This window comes from Plectropomus leopardus, chromosome 4, assembly GCF_026936395.1.
Source record: "Plectropomus leopardus strain MGB_pleo_1.0 chromosome 4, ASM2693639v1, whole genome shotgun sequence".
Taxonomy (NCBI): Eukaryota; Metazoa; Chordata; class Actinopteri; order Perciformes; family Serranidae; genus Plectropomus; species Plectropomus leopardus.
The window spans coordinates 29,998,887-30,018,999 of NC_142179.1; the positions used below are offsets into that span (position 1 = coordinate 29,998,887).

The 20,113-nt window shown below is 42.8% G+C and overlaps 3 protein-coding genes across 4 annotated transcripts in view; 1 reads left to right on the top strand and 2 right to left on the bottom strand.

Annotated features, from left to right (window-relative positions):
- Positions 1-15,406, bottom strand: part of ggt1a (gamma-glutamyltransferase 1a) — a 29,443-nt gene extending 14,037 nt beyond the window's left edge. Inside the window, exon 1 of the mRNA XM_088077074.1 lies at positions 15,269-15,406. The gene's annotated coding sequence lies outside the window, so the exon portion shown is untranslated. The remainder of the gene's footprint in view (positions 1-15,268) is intronic.
- On the top strand, positions 192-16,749 carry lrrc75ba (leucine rich repeat containing 75Ba). The gene is made up of 4 exons (XM_042488730.2): positions 192-859; positions 4,743-4,871; positions 7,314-7,426; positions 14,440-16,749. The coding sequence occupies exons 1-4, from the start codon at positions 578-580 to the stop codon at positions 15,044-15,046; spliced, it is 1,131 nt and encodes a 376-aa protein (XP_042344664.1). The 5' UTR covers positions 192-577; the 3' UTR covers positions 15,047-16,749.
- Positions 16,750-17,945: 1,196 nt separating this feature from the next.
- Positions 17,946-20,113, bottom strand: part of ggt5a (gamma-glutamyltransferase 5a) — a 37,023-nt gene continuing 34,855 nt past the window's right edge. For both annotated transcript variants that reach the window (XM_088077075.1, XM_042488224.2), the window contains 3 exons: positions 19,330-19,436; positions 19,042-19,152; positions 17,946-18,960 (listed from right to left, as the gene is read on the bottom strand). In XM_088077075.1, the coding sequence (XP_087933201.1) occupies positions 18,814-18,960; positions 19,042-19,152; positions 19,330-19,436 (365 nt within the window). In that variant the 3' untranslated portion in view covers positions 17,946-18,813. The remainder of the gene's footprint in view (positions 18,961-19,041; positions 19,153-19,329; positions 19,437-20,113) is intronic.

The following is a 20,113-nucleotide window of genomic DNA, read 5'->3' on the forward strand; positions in this document are numbered from 1 at the left end:
CACAAGCTGAAACTTGAGTCTTTTCATTTCTAGTTATTTGGAGGACCTGAGCGTTATTTATCAGATTGTGCATCGGTTGCATGATCGCCTAAAATAACACTGACATCCTTTCTTTGATTCTCCCTTGCAGCTGCTTGTAGCGGGGGGTGGGGAGGGGGGTTCAAGCCTGGGAGGAGAGACGCGCAGCGGGCACCAGATGCTGCGATTGGTCGGACGCTCCACGTTGCTCCAACCTAAACAGCAGCGTAAAGCATAGACGATCGGAGGATGAAGCAGCCGGAGCATCCTCATCATCCGAGCCAGGCGCACGTAGCCCGCGGTGGTGGAGAGGGGAGAGAAATCAAAATAGCAACGCGTGACGGGTGCATGAAAGAGCGGTGATAAATTGGACTGTCGAGGGATCTGCACCGGATCCTCAGTGTGCTGCTGACAGCCAGGCAGCTCCGCAGCGCCAGACAACACGGCGCTGTTTTTTTTTTTCTACCACTGAGGAGCATCTCAACAACTGATCATGGGTTCGTCCTCTTGGTAATATTGTCTGAACTGAAACGCATCTGTAGAAAAAAACAACAACAACATGGGTTCCAGACTGAGCCGGCAGAGCAGCCTGGACAATGAGAATTTCTCCAAAAAGCGACGCAAGCTTCTGGATAGCACCGGAGAGAGCGATAGGGGCAGCCGAGGCGGCGGGGACTTTCTGTTTGCACTGATGCTGAAATCGGACAAACTGCCCGGGATGCTGCGGAGGACCAACCACAGCCCGTACATGAGGCGGGTGGCGTGGATCAAGGAGATCCAGAAGCTGCTCCGAGATCGCAGAATCGAGCAGGCGACCGACGTGCTCAAATTACTGAGGAAGGTAAGAAAGAAACTGCACGTAGCTCGGCCTGAGCCACTTGTTTACATAGCCTACACACAGTCCGTGCACAGCTTTGATGCTCCTGCAGCCATACATCCTCAAAACATCCCTGAGCAACAGATGGATGACAAGCGGGAGCTGTGCGGATGCATTTGATATGTTCTGCACCTGTCCTGTATCCTGCAGTGCCACAGGTGCTTTCATCTTCCTCCTGCAGCCCCTGCTCTAACCCTGGCCTGTGACCTCTGACCCTAGCCCTCCTAACTCCTCTTTTCCCTCTGGAGGTGCATGCACAGCCACTTCTTGATGCATTTGTTTTTATAGAAAGTAGGCCACTGGTAGAGCTGTGTACCTGTGACACATTATTTCAGTGGCAGACAGTGTGTGACTCACCACAGCGTTCACTATCACTGAGGGTAAACGTGCTCGGTGTTGACATTTGATTTAATGGGATAAACCTGCACTCTAAAAGAGGAAATGGTCACACACTCATTGCATTATCGCAAATTTTGTTGTCTTTTCATGGATATATATAGATGCATGGGTGTAGATTGTGGGGAAGGGACACAGAGGGGAATATCGCCCCAATGTTTAGAATGTGGATTTGCCCCAAAGAAAAGATGGAAATAGCCGAGGACTTTTACTTTGACAATAAACTGATGCAGAAAAGGCACAAATTATTGCATAAAAACAATGCAGGAAATTAAGTCTTTGATGCGGAGGACCTTTGACGAAGGACCCTAACCCCCCCCCCCAAAAGTTGAAATGGAACCTACGCACTTGCTAGGATACAGTTTCCATGAACACAAATACAGCCCCACCATCACCTCCTCCACCCGCCTCTCTACATCTGTCATTGTTGCCTCCTCTACGGCCACAGTCTCACCTCTCCTAAGGCTGTTCTAATGCTCCCATTAGGGCGACCTGCCCTCTCCATCCCTCTCCACTCCTAATGTGTGTGTGTGTGTGTGTGTGTGTGTGTGTGTGTGTGCACGCATCTCTATCTCCATCTCTCCATCTCTCCATCTCTCCATCTCTCCCTCTCTCTCTCAGTAATGGCCTGTGCTCCAGCAGCATCTATGTAACGCCCTGGAGTCTTGTGTTCCACAAAACAAAATATTATTCTTCTCCAAAAGCTTTCATTAACTTTATAAAAAAAAGGTCACAGAAATGAAAATCTAGGTCAGTGACATTGCTTTAGCAGTGTCTTGCTGTGGTTGCTGTGGTCATGGTTAAACCTTGTCATTTTTTGATGATTTTCATAAGATTCTTTGCCTTTTTGGCTGATGAAAACCTCTAAAACCCAAAGTCAAAAACAACTGTTTTTATTGTTGGTTTTTTTATAGTTGCACTATATTTGATGCACTCTTCAGTTGAAAAGGACAATACTGTAGCTACAAGTAGTTGTTATCATGACCTAGAATATGTGACACACAATCCAGCTCCACTTTCCTGAGTAAAGGATGTTGGATTTTAATTACAGGTTTGCTTTTTCAAAGCCTTTTCTCCCCTGCGGTGGGATATGTAGCATTAAATCATGCTAGGGCGTAGGTTTCATTTTGATATTGGGGGGATGCATGAAATGGGGGGTTTTGAGGGTCCCCTGCTGGAAAAAATTGAGCATCATACACTTAATTTCCTGCATTCTGGGTAATATTTATGCACCAATTTGTGCATTTTCTGCATCAATTTATGCTGCGAATGCATTCAATTTTGTCAAAGTAAAAGTCTTCTGCTACTGTCATGTTTTTATTTTGTAGTAGAGGGGACAAATGCACTTTTTAAATATTGAAAGCTACACCTATGCAATAATAATTCCTATGTTAAAACATCCCGAAACACCACAAAATCTGATAAACAGGATGCAAATTTCCTGCAAGAAATGCATGAGGGCAACTGTCACAAACTGACTTAAGCCATGTTGGTTTTTAAAATAATACTTGAATACATTTTTAAAATAAGATTCAGATGCCACAGTGTGTGCTTTTCTTAAATTCTATTCACTGAGTTCAACACACCGAGTTAGAAAAGTGAAAGAACTGGACTTTTCAGAATAAATGTCACAAAGAGTAGGTGCAAAAACTAAGAAAATAGCATCAGTGGATGAAAAGTTAAATACATAAATAGCTCCAAAAAAAGCGTTAAGGGACAAGAATCAAACAGTCCTAGTGTCAATCTTATGATAACAACAGATAATGGCAGCTGCTTTCTTTCGACGCACCAAGGTGGCCCTCAGCCTAACGTGTACAATAATATGTAGGTGCATAGAGGATGTGACGGCAGCCTTGGCATTCTCATTTGTTTGCTTGCCCTCAGGCCCCCCCTCTGTCTTTTAGCTGTCAGCCAATCCAGCGTTAATTACTCTGAAGCCCTGACACAGGAGAGAGTGGAACCTCCTTAATCAAGCCGAGGAGATAAACTGGCCGGGCCTGGGCTCCATGACAGCCACGTCACAGGGGACATGGGCTCGCTGCTTTCTAAATGAGCTCCACTTTTATTAAATAAGCCGTACTTTATCTTTCCTCGCAGCATTGCAGGCAGATATCTGAGAGATCCTGTTCTCTGAATTCAAAAGGAGTTCGTGGCAGATTTAATTGGTGTGTAACAGCGAGCTCTGCTCCAGATATGAGAGAGATCTGAGCTGTGCCGTAGATATGGGAAGGATTTGTGGCTTCACGCCGCGCTCGCACACGACAACTGATCGTGTCTAAACTCAGAAGCGAGATATTTTTATACCTTGTTTTTTTTTTCAGAAGGGCAGAAGCAGCTTCTCCCCCCGCCTTGGGTTCAGTCTGTGTTTACTGTTGCCCTTGTTAAAAGGGGAGCTGGTAATGTGGAGCTGCCAGCCTCCCACTCAAACTGTCTATTACAATCAATGCCAATTGTGTTGGAGAGGAAAGAAATGTGTGCAGGTGTGTGCCCACTGTAGCGTGTCTCGAAGGCTTGCTTCTCTCATTAAAGTTGCATGGGCTGTATGAAACTGCCGTGGCTTGCCTCGTTAGGACGTTAAGGATGGACGTGTTGATGAAGGCAGATAGTACAGTTCAGTACGCACAGCTGCACTGCTGACTGTTGCCTGTCTCGCCACACTCAAAAGGTCATCTCAAATCTCCCTCTTTCAGTCGGTTTGATTTGTTTTCAATGCACATCCTCTTGGATTTGTCATATTTATGAGTAAGCTGCCATGACAGCTGTCAATTCTGACCTCTCTGCAGATGTATTTATGTGCTGCGTAAACTTTTAAGTCACGTTTGCTCAAAATTTCATGTTCAAGAGGGCAGCTGGCATATTTTTATGAGGTGAAAGATATAAAAAAAACAGTAAAAAACATACATATGCATAGATAATAACGGGATTGCATGCATTTTTGACATTTTCAGGGATGGTAGAGGAACCTCAAGGAAAGCAGAATATTCTCATTGCGCAGTGAGGCGTGCATATTCCTCAAAGTATGGAAAAATGACCCGACAAATAGCCAAAATCTACAATGTTTTCACATTGGATCAGAGTCAGGAGCTGTCAAACTGTATGTGCTATGGCATGTTGGGATACATGTGGCTCGATGCCATGGTGTTATTATATATGCCAAAACGCCCCGTTCCCCTGTGACTTCCCATAGATCTCACTTTCCTACTGTAGATGAAAAAGCTCCTGTCTCCTTTAATGAATATTTAAAACAAAACACTTCTTTTATCTTTCCATCTCTAGTCACATTGCCCTTGACACAGCAGGGCCCTGTTTCCATCCCTAATGCATTTTTTTTCCTCAGGTCCAAAGTCACACTTTTAGATACCTGATTATAATTATTGCAGGATGTTATTTTAAAAATACACTTTCATCTTGCTGCGGTTGTGATGCTTCTTATGTTGCTCTACTTTGGTAGGATCTCGGTTTGGAAGGCACCTCGCTCAACGACATCTTGTACAAAAACGCCGCCTTCCTCAACCTCGTGGACCCCATCTCGCACGAGCTGCTGCTCAGCCTGGCTCGAGAGATGCAGTGTCCTAAGAAGGTCAGCTCACTTTTATTCCTCCTTTCCTTAACAGTTGCAGAGTATCCGCAAAGACTCAGCTCTATGTTCTGCGAAACAAAGCCCTCTCCTAAAAATACTCCCCCGATGGTTTCCTTTTGTGAAGTAATGAGTTCTCGAGATCAATGAAAATTCAATCTGAGGATGTTATCGACTTACATTTCTACAGACGGATGCTTGAAAGAATTCCCGCAGACACATGTTACCTCTTAGCAGCTAGAATTAGGACCAGCTGTTTAGCATGAATCCTAGATATTTATGGTTGTTTAATTTTCTTCCTGCCACTTTGTTTATTGCAGTTTGTTAAATTTATGTAACTACATTTTGTGATCTCCTCCCTAAAAAGTCATTCAATTGGAGTGACTTATTAATATCTACAAAATAACAAGCGATAACCCACAAGGAATCATTTCTTTTCTGTTATTTTCAGCCAGTAAAGGAGCTGTATGCGGCATCCCAAGCATATCTACGATTCAGAGCATTGATGTATAAGGAGAACTGGATACAGCGTTTGAGGCAGGAATTCGTTCATTCCTATGAAAGTTGCTAAGTGGTGCATGAAGCCAAAACAGCTTGATTTCCATGTTCTGAAATTACCCAGATTTTCCACATTGTAGACACTTACAGCAGCCACGCAGCTAACTTGCGGTTTAGCACCCTGCTAACTTGAATGGGAATTAAAAAAATGATGCAATAAAGCAAATCTGCCAGACTTTTGAATTGGTATCGGACTGAATGGATCAAATCACGATTCTAAAAAATTAATAATTTCAAGGGGTTTTTGACGCAAAAAAAAGTATCCACTGATTTACAGATGTCTCTTTTATAATGAAAGTCTATGGGGAAAAAAATTGTCCTCACAGCCCAGCGCTGTTCCTGGGTTCTTGATTCAGAGTCTGCAGTAGGATTGGCTACACACGGTTCTCAACATGGAGGTGGCTGAGCAGATGTCTAGCTGCTAACAGTCCTGATTCTATAAACAGTGCTAACAACAGCAACAGTGCTAACAGAGCTAGTTGCGTTAACTGGGAAACTTGGGCACCACGCCTTCACAACATCATTGTCCTAAGATCGGCTGTAAACGTCATTTTAGTGCAGTACAAAGCAGCGGCGATTTGCTAGCCAGCGGGACAGACGACTCACAGGAGTCCCTTTTACACTATCTACTCAAGGCAAGAATGCTACACCATTATTCCTCCTCCACATTCTGTATAAAAGGTACGATTGTGTATGTGGGGACAGAGTTAGATCGCCATTAAGCCGACAGCGGAGGGAGTAACAGCGCTGAATTGACATCTGTGTGAAATAGACAGTCGGCAGGACGGAGTGTGACATTTTGGCGACGTGTATTTATACAAAGCACCACCGAGAGATTTCAAAGCAGCTGGCAGCTGTTGGCTAATTTTAAGAAGAAGAAAAATAAGTGCAAGTAGAGGAGACAATTAGGTCTGGGAGCTGCTTACCCTCCAAGCAGAGGACGAGATCAACGACAAATTAAGTTATTGCCACGTTATGCCATTGTTATTATCTAGTGCTGTCCAACACATTTGTTCTATTTCGAACTAGACACCGACACTTCACGTCATGCATCTTGTGCTTCTGGAACGCCGACATGCTATCTGATATCGCACTGTGGCAGCATTACGCTGGCGTTATTTGGATCTGTACAAAAAAAGCAAAGCCAGGTCTTCGTTACGGCCTTATCGTGGGATCTCTGTGTAAAAAGATTTAGGGACCCACATGTACCAACATGCACACATGGCTGGACCAACAACAACAACAACAACAACAACAACAACAACAAACAGAGATCACAAAACATAGAAAGGTAGCAAGACTTCATTCTTGGCTCAGGATGCTGTTACTTCATTGTTTCTTACAGCAAATAGCTGTTTGCCGCTAAATTAATGCTTTGAATGTTGCATAAAGATAAAAAAATGTCTGTTTTGTCTGACCTGAATTCATAACTCAGTTTGTCTCAACCTCCAACTGTGACTATTGAATTATTTTGATGCAGCCAATGGCCACCAGCAGCCACAACATGGCAAATGAACCGAGAGGACCAGTGTTTACCAGTGGCGGTGTTAAATCTCACTTCTCTTGTGTACTTCCTGTGTTTTCCCCACTGATGCACACTGCATGTGATTAGATTTTCTTGCTCCAGCAAGGCAGCTAAATTGTGTTTTGTTCAGGGGTAGCTCAAGGCGTCACGAATAACAACAAACCATTTTTATTTTTCTGTTCAATGAAAGATCTTACAGGTTGGTGAGGAAATGGAGGAAACTTAAAGTGCGGATAGTGTGAAATGATGAACAGCAAAGATGTTTTCTCTTGCAGAAAATCTCACACTGAAAGCTGCTGCGTCACTACCGTTGGTCTCTTTGTACTAAGTGCCATTATGACTCTCCCTGCTCTGTTCTACAGGATGCAGACACTATAAAGTCTTCAGATAAGATTTGCAGACAGCTGATCTACCACCTGACCCCGCACTCAAAGTGGCTGAGGCAGAGCATGTCCAGACGGAAATCCCAGGCCTGGTAAGCCCTTCTGTCCAGACATCCAGTCTGTAATAAATCTGCAGCTACGCACAACAGAGAGCAGGGCTCGGCTCCGTGTCGAGCTGTAGAGATTTCCATCTTTGTAGCTGACATTGAGCTAGGACGGAGCTGGCCACAGGCTGACCTGATGGGGACGCCATGGTAACCACAACTGTCAATCATCTTGCTTTTTAAGTGCTAGAGTCCGTGCAGTGGATGTGTGGTGCCACTGGCCTTTCTCTCTTTTCAGAAGTGGCACAGCAACAAATCTATCCATCTTTTTCTGAAGAAAAGCTGCGAGTATTATGTTGTAAATGTAGTTATACGCATCTGTTTGAAAGGGTGAATTACTTTTGATGTGCAAATGATGAATAGGGAATTATCTTGTGTACAAATAGTTTTTTTTGTGCCCAGGTGTTGGCTTAATAATCCTATTCATAAGGAGTATCATAAGTCTTTCTCGTGTAATTGCTTATTCTACAGCCGGCTAGAACCGCAAATAATGCATTCATTTTCCGTGGGGTGAAAATAATCTCAGGATTGAGAGGCAGACAATGGGAACACAGTGAGATGAGACAGGTTCATTATGAGTCAGTCGGAGGTATCAACATGCAGTATCAGAGGAAAGCGAAGACATATTCACAGGGATCTGGCAGGATCAGACACTTCACTGTGGAGCTGCACAAGCACGGCTCTGTTGTGCTCGTGGACGTTTTAATTCAGCCAAGAAGAGGAAAGACACAGGATCTAACTGATACTGACAGCATCTCTGAAAATGTGCAGATACATACGATTGCTAAATTCTTAGCTGAAGGGGCTTTTTTTTTTTTTACTTAGTCATGTTGTTGGCTTGGTAAACCTGCAGAGAGAGAGACGGTCTTGACACTGGCTGAGACAGCAGGAGCAACATGAATCATTAAAACAAAAATCCACCCTAAAACAGAATATTAATACAGTTGATGCTGTGAGCTCTGACAGCTTCGTCTGATGTTGTGTTCATGAACAAACACCTGTCACAGCCAGGAGGAGATGAGACAGGACCAGGCTGCCGCTCACTGTGAATAGAAAACTCACTTTCATGGAAATACTTTTTCTGGTTTTGAACTTGTATAAAACATTGTGACGAAATGATTTAAATTCTAACACAAATATTTCCTTGGTGCAAAGTTAGATTTCCATTTAGATTTTTATTGTTATTTAAGAGAGCAGATCAGATTGTTGGGTGATGCATTAAAGCCTAGTGTGGTCCTGGGAGGTTAGGAAATTTTAGTGTTGTTTGTGCTAAAGGGACAGTTCACCCCAAAATCAAAAAATACATATTTTCCCTGTTACTCATAGAACTATTTATCAATCTAGATACTTTTGGTGTGAGTTGTTGAGTGTTAGGCAGGATTTACACTACAAGTCTTGATGTCCAATTCCGATTTGTTGCTTTTATCCAATGTTTTTGACATTCTGGTTACATCTACTCACCCTCATGCCGATGGAAAGTTGGGTGAAGTTTTATAGTCCACAAAACTTTTCCGGAGAGTTTCATGGGTAAAGGTGTTGCACTCATCTTCCAGCCAAGTGATGCAAATCGTGACCAGGATTTGAAAAAATAAGAATACAAACTACATAATAAAACCAAATAATGAATCCATACAGCTCGTCCGGAGTAATCCAAGTGTCCTGAGGTCCCAATGTGCCATGTTGTTTTTTAAAAAAGTCACTTGTGTCCTGTTTTTAGCCTTGTTGTAGCCTGTAGCCATTAGCTTCTTGTGAGGGAGCCGCGTTCACCGATGCGCGCGCGAGACACACACACACACACACACACACACACACACACACACACACACACACACACACACACACACACACACACACACACACACACAAACTAGTAGAGTTAGCAGTAAGCAACAAGTTCCTCTGTAGGATGTAAAACTACATTTGGGGAAGCTTCCGGGAAAAATGTAAATACTGGGGTACAGATAACGCGAGTTTTCGCTGGTCTCGCGTGCGCACATACGTTCGCTTACGCACGCGCGTTTTTTCAAGCGCATGCGAAATTTAAGCAGGTGCAAGATTTATAATAGATCCATGGGTGCAATGTTGCAAACGCAGATATGGAATTTGAGTCACTTTTTAAGAGCAGATGTAAGCAGGCAGTCAAAAAAATGGATATAGGCAAAAAAATTGTAGTTTCTATCCAGCCTATGGCACTCTGCTATGCACAAAGCGCAAAAAAATCAATAAAAACTGCTCATAACAAGGTCTTACCTTGCGTAACGGGATTATGTTTTCTGGAAAGAGACATGGCTATTAAGGTTTATCAAATGTATTTTTGAGCATCACAAGTCAAAGGGCATTTAGTTTTGATCATATCAGAGAGAAGGCAGACTACACACATTATCTCCAACATGCGGCAACTCCCACCAAAACAACCTAGATTTGTGAAATGCAACCATTTGTTTGCTGGTCAAAACTTGAGAAGATCAATGCTGCTCTCCTGTATGTACACTGTAAAAAGGAAGCCAAAGCCAGAAGCCAGTTAGCCTAATTTAGCATAAATAATTTGCTCTGTCTGCTCTGATCAGGGTCACAAAACCTGACTACCAGCATGTCTAAAGCTCACCCAGTAACATGCTATATCTCACTTTAATCTGTACAAAAGATTTTCTACTTTCAGATAGACCCAGGATAACAGTTTTCCACCATGACCTGTCTTTATGCTAAGCTAAGCCAACTTTCTCCTGGCTGTTGCTTCAAACTTATCACACATAAATTAAAGTGGCATCAATCTTTATTTTGAACTCTGCAAAATAAGCGGGTAAGAGTTTTTTTTCTAACATTTTGAACTATTTCTTCATCTGGCAAGGATTTACCTGCACACATTTAGTGGAGCAGTATGTAGACTAATGAATATAGTTTTAGGGTGGATTTTACTTCCCTCTAACTTCCATCTTTGTGGAGCTGCAGGCAAACTGCCCTCATCTGTGCAAAAATGCAACAATCTAACCTCTGAGAGGTTTCTCTGTACTCAGAGGAAACAGAAACAGCTCAGTCCGGTTTAATGCCACCGGATTGTTCATCCCTTCATTATCCAGCATTAGCAGTGCACACTGGCCGTTCTAAATACTTTACACACATTTCTGACTGAAATGCCACACTGAATTAAAGTCTGAATCTCTCTAATCCTGTTAATCTATCTTACTAGTTTATTTGAATTTTGCTAGAAATGATTTCTTCCTTTTTTTTTTTCTCACATTATATGAAAGAGCTCGACAATAAGCTTGATGGAAGCAGTGACCCAGAAACGCTGCCGAGGCGCACACACCTTAAGGGTAATTTCATGTGAGCATAAAAATTGGCAACACTTTCGTGGCCCTCTCTCTCTTCAATTTTCACACCTCTATCTTCTTTTTCCATCAGCCGTTTTTGACCTCGTAATTACTTTGTGCCCACTGTCACCTCCGAAACTAAACAACCAAAACATATTGTGGCAGCTGCCTTTTTAGTCCATCACTTGAAAATCACTTAAAATTAAATTTTGTCTCATACTGTCCTAGTCACTAATAAACATTAGATATTATATTGTAGCAAGGTATGCATGTTTAAGTTTTCTCACGGCACCGTCGGCCATTTTTACTGAGTGCTTCAGTTCTAGGAAAATGCAGAGTAAGACAGAGCTGTAGGTTTCGTTTCAACATTGGAGGAGGTGCTTATAAAAAGAGGGTTTAGGCGTCTTCAGCCATAACATTTTTTAGCCTAATTTCCTCCGTTTTTGTGAATTTTCAAGCACCTATTTGTGCTTTTTCTGCACCAATTTATGGTATAAATATCTGCAATTTTGTCAAAATAAAAGTCAACTCTTGCTTTCATGTTTTTACTGGAGGGGACAAAACTACATGTTCAAAAATTTTGCGTGCCTCTCAAAATCAACACATATGGTATAAGAGACAGAAAGGACAAACTGGGCAGAGCAAGCTCCTCCAGTTGGTGTTTTTTTCCCGAAACATCCATCAAACAAAAAGATATGGAGTTGAAATTTATATTCAGGAACTGCCTTTATTGATATGGACTGTGAGCTGTGAGGTTGGATTTCCAGCACCATGAAGGACAATGCAGTGGTGTGAGTTAGTGTGTGTGTGTGTGTGTGTGTGTGTGTGTGTGTGTGTGTGTGTGTGTGTGTCACTGTTGCACACTCCTCTATATAGTCTTACATATATAATCCATCAGAAAATGAATAGAAAATATAAATGAAATGTCAGCGAGCAGATGTGATTAGCCTGCTCATCTCTCGTGCAGTTTAGCTTCAGCCATCAGAGCTGCTGATATGAATAATAGAGCGAAGCTTAACCGTAAATGACTCTGCAGAAAACAAAACGGTACGAGCAGTGTGATAACAGCCTGGGGGGGGGGGGTCGAGAGGAGCAGATGAACTCCTGGAAATACTTATTTATAGTTGAAATAAAATGGGATTTTTATGACAGCTGTCATTTATTAGCATATGGATTTTAACTGTTTTAAAAAAAAACATTATTTTCTGATTTTATATAACAATTCTCCTCATTTCAATTACAATCAGATAACCCAAAGACTTATGTTGATAAATAATAAAAGCCACGCAGACTGAATTCAAATGCTGCCTCATTATATCAAATCAGTGACACACAGAGCTTCCTCACTGTTTAAGTGACAATACCTAATAGATGGCATCATCATACAATGTTAATTAAATTGATTACTTGATGAATAATGGATGGGCATTTATTAAATAACATGATTGTGCTTGTAGATACTTACTACTTACTATCTGTTTTAATATTGGCTTCAATTCAGCACAGAGATGCACGGAGGGATTATTTTCTCTCTGCTTGCTGCGTAGGACATCTTCTAACACTATAAATTGAATGTGATTTGATTCACAGTCACCACACCTCTAAATTATAGCGTTTTCCACACCCTTTTAATCATTTACCTGTTACCTGGTTCTGTCATTTAAATTGAACCCTGTTGTCAGTGTTCCCGTGGATGTAAAGACACCAAAAAGGCGTCCGCTGGAAGTTATCAGCGACACTCTTGTTCTCTGGTGTCAGATTAATCTGGAGGAAGGATGAAAGAGGCTTCCGGAGAGTTCGCCTCAGACATCCATTTTTCCCAAGCTCAAAAGGGATGAGTCTGTCTGACAAAGGAAGGAGTTGTGTGATCAGAAACCTATTCACACCTGCAGGGGAGCCTCCGCCAGGCCCCGGCCATTAGGACTTTTGTGCCTCTAGAGAAAATGAGGGTTCTGTCATATAAAAGGCTAGACAACAGAGCGGGGCAAGACAAGACTTTGATAAAGATACGGCAGCCTTGAAAAATGTCTTTATCTCGTGATTTTGTGCTGAACAGCTGATTAAACTCCCTTTAGCCCAGCTTCAGGAGAGGGTTTTATACTCCCTTTTTGTGTTTTGCGGTTAATTCAACAACTGTGATGCTCATAAACTCATCTCCTGCTTCTAAAATGCCGCAAAGGGCACATCCATCTTCAACGGTATCAAAAAACACTTTAAAGCATGACAAGTGACAGGTACTGCAGTGGATGTCACAGTAAGTCACCAGGCAGCCGGAGGATGTTATAATTCACTCTGACACTGAATCAGCATTACAAGCCACTTCAGTAACGGCTCGAGTTAAACACACCGCATCCTCGGGGGAGGGGGCATCGGTATATGGGACTGACTGAAAACAAAAGGGCGTAAATAATGCAGAAATGTATACAACTGCAATGTAAAGCAATGCTGCAGAAAGTATCACTTGTCTTTAAGTTGAGCTTCAAATCCTGCTTGGATTACACAAAATCCTGAAAGGGCTTTAAGGTTTGAAAAAGGCTTGTGCTTTGAGTCCGTGCACCAAAACACTCAGATATCCTGCACATATTACCCTGTTGCTGCATGATTCACTGATCAACAGAAACTGTTATTGTTGTAATGGAGACAAGCCACACTGCAAGTCCTGACGCAACAGTTTTTCATCACTTCATTAAACGGTGGACTGAAACAAGTCTAAGACAACTGGCTCTTGTTAAATGTTTTGGTGTTAATACACCACTGTTTACTTCACTACACTTCATGTCTCTCAAATATGACAATAAATCTTTTAAAACTCATATTCCAACCCTTTTGCTTCCACTGATCATGTAACCAGCTCACTATGAATTAACAATCCTTTACCGATGATCCATTAAGTCTGACCTAATCACATAAAGCCATAGTGATGAGATCATTTATTAATGGTGATTATCATGCATGAAGTCATCATCATGTAATACAACATCATGAGTCATGCATTACTTGAAGCATATGTTTTCTACCCTGATCATTAAGTGTTAACAATCATGCTCGTAAGACATTATTTTAGTTCAATGATACAATAGCAAAAATTGTCAAAAACGCCCTATTTAGTAAAGTTAGGAAAATAATTCCTTGATTTTCACTTCAGATCCACACAAAAACTAACCATTGTTCCACTCCTTTTTCACCAAATGTCACTGAAATCTGCACACAGGTTTTGGGGCCATCTTGCTAACTTAAAAAGAAGCATGATAAAAATAAAATGACTCAAGATAGTAGCATCTTCTTAACAAAGCACTCCCCCCAAAAAATGAATCATTTCCTGTCTTAATAAATACAGGGAGCAAATATCTTATATTGAAAGTTTTATCTTTTCCAAAGTTTATCTTTTAAGTAGTTATCTGTTTTGGCTGTGTGCTGTAAGGAGCTCCTGGCCGTCAGCGCTTTAAGCTCAAGCTGCTGGCTCGCTCGGATGTTTTGGCTCCTCTGTTTACACTAGTAAATCCCCATGCTGGAGTCTCTGTGTCAGCCTTCCGCTCCATGCCGGCCCGGTCACCCCCTCCTTTATACAACACAGGAAACACAACATAAAACCAGGGCCTTGTTCCCAATTACCATCCTTTCACCCTGCAGCTGAAAACTGGTTTGTGTGTTTTCATGAGTCATCTGAATTCTCTTTGTTGTCTTCGATAGTCTCAAGACAACTCTACAGAAGAAGCTGTCCAGTGACTCGGTCGATTTATCTGGCATCCCGCTGTCCACCCGTGACGTCCGTCAGGTCGCCTTCTACCTCCAAAACAACAGAGACAGCGTGGTGGCCGTGGACATCAGCTTTACTGAACTCCAGGACGACAACCTGAAGATCCTCCTGCCTCTCCTCGCCACGCTGCCCAAACTCAGCACCCTGGCTCTCAACGGGAACCGCCTCACCCTTGCTATACTCAAAGACCTCACCGAGATGCTCAAGGACCCCAAGATGTTCTCCAGCCTGGCCTGGATCGACCTGGGCAACAACGTGGATATTTTCACCATGCCTCAGCCGCTGCTGGTGGCGTTGCGGCGGCGCTGCAGCCTAAAGAGCAGCCTACCGACGATCTACGAGTACACGGAGGGTCAACCTTACTGCTACCACCTGGAGACTTCCATCGAGGAGCCCAGCCACTACGAGGAGGAAGAGGAGGAGGAGGACGAGGCGGAGGAGGACGAGGACGACATGGGGAACAAATTCGAGCTGGAGCCGTGGAGTTTGGGCGAAAAGCAGCTCTCCAAAGACTTCACCCTGCACTACTGTGAGAGGTGATGGGGTCTTTCGCTCTCTGAGGCGTTGTCCCACGGCACTCCTTTACCTCCTTCGCCCTCTCGCCCTCACACCACGAGCCCAGTCACCCTCAGAGGCACGGGGGAGACCGGTGCCCACATTGTGAACCTCTCGTCCCGACACGGCTACCAAGCTATTCCTAACCATCTCTGAGTTAACCCACACAAGATGACAGTGAAGCGACGGTCACGGCGGCGGACTTACTGTGTTGGTGGATGGCGCTCTTGGGAACAAGGTGCGGTTTCATTGGAGGGGGGCTGGAAGAGTTAATCAACCGGTGCTCTCTCTCTCTCTCTCTCTCCCTCTATCACTCTCTCTTTCTCTGACAGTGGCAGCTGAGGAGCCAATCCCAAGGAGATTTAGATCAGTTGGTTGGATGGAGGAGCAGCATCCCGGCGGTGGCTGAAGTTCGAGTTAGTTTGGAAACAGAGGGTCCCTCTGGGTTCTCTACCAGGACTGGGACTATCTCTGGCAGGCAGGGCCTAGCTCCACATTGTGTGTTCTCTGTTAATCTCTCAACAAAAGCTATGACACAAGTTCAACAGACTATACAGCCGACGACCTGTCACGTGACGCTGGCAAAACTGCTAGGTCAAGACTTTTTGCGTTTTCCCCCCCTTTCCAAATGTCCACTTGTGAATACCCGCGCAGCCCTTGTGTAGATGTAAATGAGGACACAAAACAAGGTTCTCTTGTGTTTCCACGGGCTATTTTTGTGCACTTTTGGTGAACAAAGCAATCTTAGAAGACAACAGGTAGGACTCAACAATGGGTAGCTGTCACGGATTGTTTTTTTGTACTTGCCTAAATGCTGATATTCACCTCTTTGTGATTATTGAGCTGCTGTCGTCACCACCACAGTGTTTCACTGCATTTATGACACAAGTGTTAATGTGGGCCACCGAGTCTGAGCAGTGCCCAAACTGCTCGTCCTACTGCCGTTTGTCTCTGCAGATATGTTGTCATGTCCATTTCTTGATACCGTCTACTTCAGTGGCCCTGTGTTTGTTATGAGACGCAGCCATGACTGTTTACTTTAGGTTCCAGTCTGTCTACAGTAGCACATAATGATGAAGTTAGACTGACTGAAAGCACTTTAAGAGGACTGTTTTTTCTGTTTCTCCATAACATATACTCTGTGTACATTGTTTATAACTATTTACAAAGCTGGACGTATACCTCCTTAAGGTAAACTGATGACCAAATGGCTCTTGATTGTTAGAAGGATCATTGAAATCGGCATACCCGCATCACCAGATATATAATAAATGTTTAAGTGTTTGTTCTGTGTGTTTGTAACAGTAAAACGTCTGATTACTGCTGTAATTATTTGTGTTGTTGTTTTGGTGTTCTGTCTTTTGTCCGACTCTGTAATTATAGCAATGACTTTAATTATGAAACCGAGCGCAGCGACCTCTTGCTGTAAGCTCGGGTGGTAAACAAAAAAAAGGTTGGTGGTTTATGGGATTACAAAATAAAACAGGAAACAGGTTCAGCAAATGTAGATTACAGTCAGAGCGGACGCTTTCATGTCGAATGTTTCATTTGAATGATGGAGAGCACTGTCCACGTGGTTTGTAGGTTATGTTTTGTGTGTCAACGTCAAACTCTTCCTTGTAGCCTTGTGTGTAATTGTCTCATGCCAAACACTGACTGCCAATAAAAAAAAATGATCCCTATCAAAAGTGGTTTTTTTGTTGTTTTTTTTTGAAGATTCCCAGAGTAAAAAAAGAACTGCTGTAATGTCTGGGTCACAGGCAGAGCATGCAGCTGCTGACAGAAACAAACGCAGGATTTATTTATGCAGATTAGTCTGTAAATAGGGCAATAAAAGAAATCAGCCCGGAACGTGCTGTTCAGGATTGGTCGCTGGAAGTGCTGTGCTTGTTTCTGAGCCAGCAGATCATCTGTGCCGCTGTGTGCTGTCAGGGAAACGCCTGAGCTGCCGCCGTTTGCCAGGGAAAGGCAGGGTGGTCATTGCATGAGGCCCTACCCATGATCCTCTCCTGGCAACCTTTTGTTTCTGCTGCCAGACATGGTAATGTGGCATTTGCAACAGGTGGTGCCTATAAGGTCAGGGCACAGTGTGACTGTCACACCCCCTGAGGTCCAAATACCATGTGACAGGGCAACAGAGCCCACCCACCACAAAAAAACACCAGGATCCTGTTATCTGACCTTTTCCCCCTCAGGGGTCGTATATATTTCCTTTGGATTTTAAGTAAAGTATAAAACAAAATCAATTTATTTGGCTTAACTGTGTGAACTGAAAACATTCCTCATGTAGGAATTTGAGCAGAGATTTTAAGTGCATCATATTTCTTCCCAAACTTTCTCCCAGGAAACTGCTCTCCTGTTTGTATGACTCACTATTTGATCTGATTATCGTGCTCCAGCTGCTGCATGCTCCGGCACAAAAATGAAAAATAATTTATGAAAAACAGCACCGAGAAGTCACGCAGATTGTTCAGAATGCATTATGGCACAGAGGAATGGATTTACCGATTTCAGCAGCAGTGACCCCGTTTTGAGCAGGCGGCTGAGGGCCACTTTGGTGCATCCAAATAAAGCACCTGCTGTTATTGGTTGTTGTCATAGATTGCTGCCATGATTTATTTGTTTTTGAGCTATTTCTGTATTTAACATCATCATTCTTATTTTTGCACCTTCTCTCTCTGACCTTTATAGTGAAAAGTCAGTTTTGTTCACTTTTCTTGCCATTATTGTTTTGACCTCATAAATGCCATTGCAAAGTGGCACCAATAATAGCATCCATGCATTTATATAAAATGTTTTTAAGTCAAATTTTAAAATCTACTTCATAAGCTGTTTAAACAAGTTGTTAATGCACTGGACAAAAAAAATTACCATTATTGCAATATTATTGAAAAATACAATTTATTGAGCTTCAAAAATCTTTTGTTTATAGCCAAAGTTTGCTTACTCCATAAGACTGAGTGGGTTTATTTCCCCCCACCCCCAAAACAATTTATTCCAACATTTCATGTGGAAATAAGACAAACAAGATCATTAACGAAGGGGAGACTCTTGCATAAAACAGTGCTCAACAAAATTTGCTCGAACTGCTTTTTTAATTAAAGCAGCAAAACTGTCAAATATTCCCCTTACAAATGTCAGTGACTGTAATAATTTTACTCAGTTTAAAACGTTAATGTTAAAAAATGGTTGAAAGACACACAATAGTGTTGTCATTAAGGTCTGATAATGCCTCTCTTAATATTAAAGCACTGGTCTTTGAAACATGTAAAAATAAAACATTCACTGCGTATTAAATAAAGCATGCTACGACAGCTCATACCACATAAAACATGACAGTAGTACTAAGAGTGTGAATACCAGAAACACAACCTATGAATAGGTAGTAACTTTTATGATGTGAAAAATGAAATGAATTAAAGTTTTTACAAAAGACAGATCCTTAACATAAGAGTGGGAATGTTTAAGATGTGCAGAGCCCAACAGAGGAGTCACTGTAGGTCAGATACAGTCATAGTTGTCTCTTCATGCACAGTGAAGTCCATCATGTCACCGTTACAGTCAGTTCTGTCCAGACGCCACATGTTTAACTGCCTCATGTTACTGTGTGTGTTCAGTCGAAGCGGCCTGTTGTTCACTTACTTGTTCAGTGATTTCACACCATCTGTTGCAGTCTTTGTGGTTTTGTGGCTGCAAAAGGTCTCTGTTACCTTAAGGCCCTCCTGCATAGCCAATGCCAGCGGTTCGCCATCTCAGTAACCGGCTGCTTCGCCCAGTTTCCTGGCATCAGACACGGCACAGATGCAGCCGTCCTTCTTCTCCACAGCGTTCACCACGTTGTAGAAATGTTTTGCACTTTCATGTTTGTGCCCCATAGCCTTCAGAGCCTCGATGACTTTCTGAAGGGCAAAGAGGACGGGAGATTCAGATGGAGCAAATATATGCTGTTTTAACTATTTAGCGTATTTAGTGTGTATTACCTTATCAAAGCTGGGCTCAAACTTCACAGCATTTTGAGAGTCAACATAAAGAACTGGAGCAGAGATCGCCTCCTTGAGGCTCTTACCAAACCAAAGGTGGTTTATGAGCGCCTGAGACAGAAAACAGAAGAATACAATCTGTTAAATGGGAAAGTGATGAGTGCAGAATAGATTACGGACACGGTGAAGACGCTCATGAAGACAGTACTTGCTGTGACAACAGTGAGGGGCATTAGTCTGCAGCAATTTATCTTAATGGCACTTAGTGTGATTGCCCCGGACACGTACCGAGGCGATCCCAGTCGTGATCATGCTCCCACCTGTCGATCCAATCACCAGCGTCTTCGACTGAGACTTGAGCACAGCGGGGGCCATGGAGGACGGAGGCTGCTCCCCTGACAACACAACAAAAGCCTTGACTGACAGGACCGACTGCTTCCATTCAGACTCATCAATGTCAGATGAACAAGAAGAAAATTATTAGAAATGCAATCAGTAGAGTGAATGACGTGAATCACAGGTGCACATAGAGGGTGGAGGGAGTTTATTTGTTCAAAAGCTAGCATCAGACAGAAGAGACACTCTTCTGATAAACAAAGGATCTACTTTTCTGAGGTTGTAGGGTTCATATTGCAAGACCAACAGTCCGCACGCCAGCAGCTCTGTGAGCCTGTACCTTGAGCAGGATTTTGACATCAGCATACTAACATACACACAATTTTTTAAAAAATGCTCGCACACTAATGTTTGGCGGGTACAATGTTTACTATATATTATCTGAGGCTAGCATGTTAGCATGCTAACATTTGCTCCTTAGCACTAAACAAAGTACAGCTGAGGCTGATGGGAATGTCATTAGTTAATATGATTTACTTGCATAAATAAAAAATATTCTTGGACAGAGAGGCAGGCTAAAGCTTAAAGGAGCATGTGTAAGATTTAGGGGGATTTAGTGGCATCTAGTGGTGAGGATTGCAGATTGCAACCAGCTGAAACTTGTTAGAATTCCTTCAATGTTAATTGTTTGGGAGGTTTTTACAAGGAGTCAAATTATCCCAAAACAAGTGGGGCC

Bases quoted from the DNA above. Each gene is read 5' to 3' on its own strand.
- lrrc75ba (XM_042488730.2), top strand. From the start codon at position 578: ATGGGTTCCAGACTGAGCCGGCAGAGCAGCCTGGACAATGAGAATTTC. The intron at 860-4,742 runs GTAAGAAAGAAA...CTACTTTGGTAG, and splicing joins TGCTCAAATTACTGAGGAAG to GATCTCGGTTTGGAAGGCAC. The intron at 7,427-14,439 runs GTAAGCCCTTCT...TGTCTTCGATAG, and splicing joins AGACGGAAATCCCAGGCCTG to TCTCAAGACAACTCTACAGA.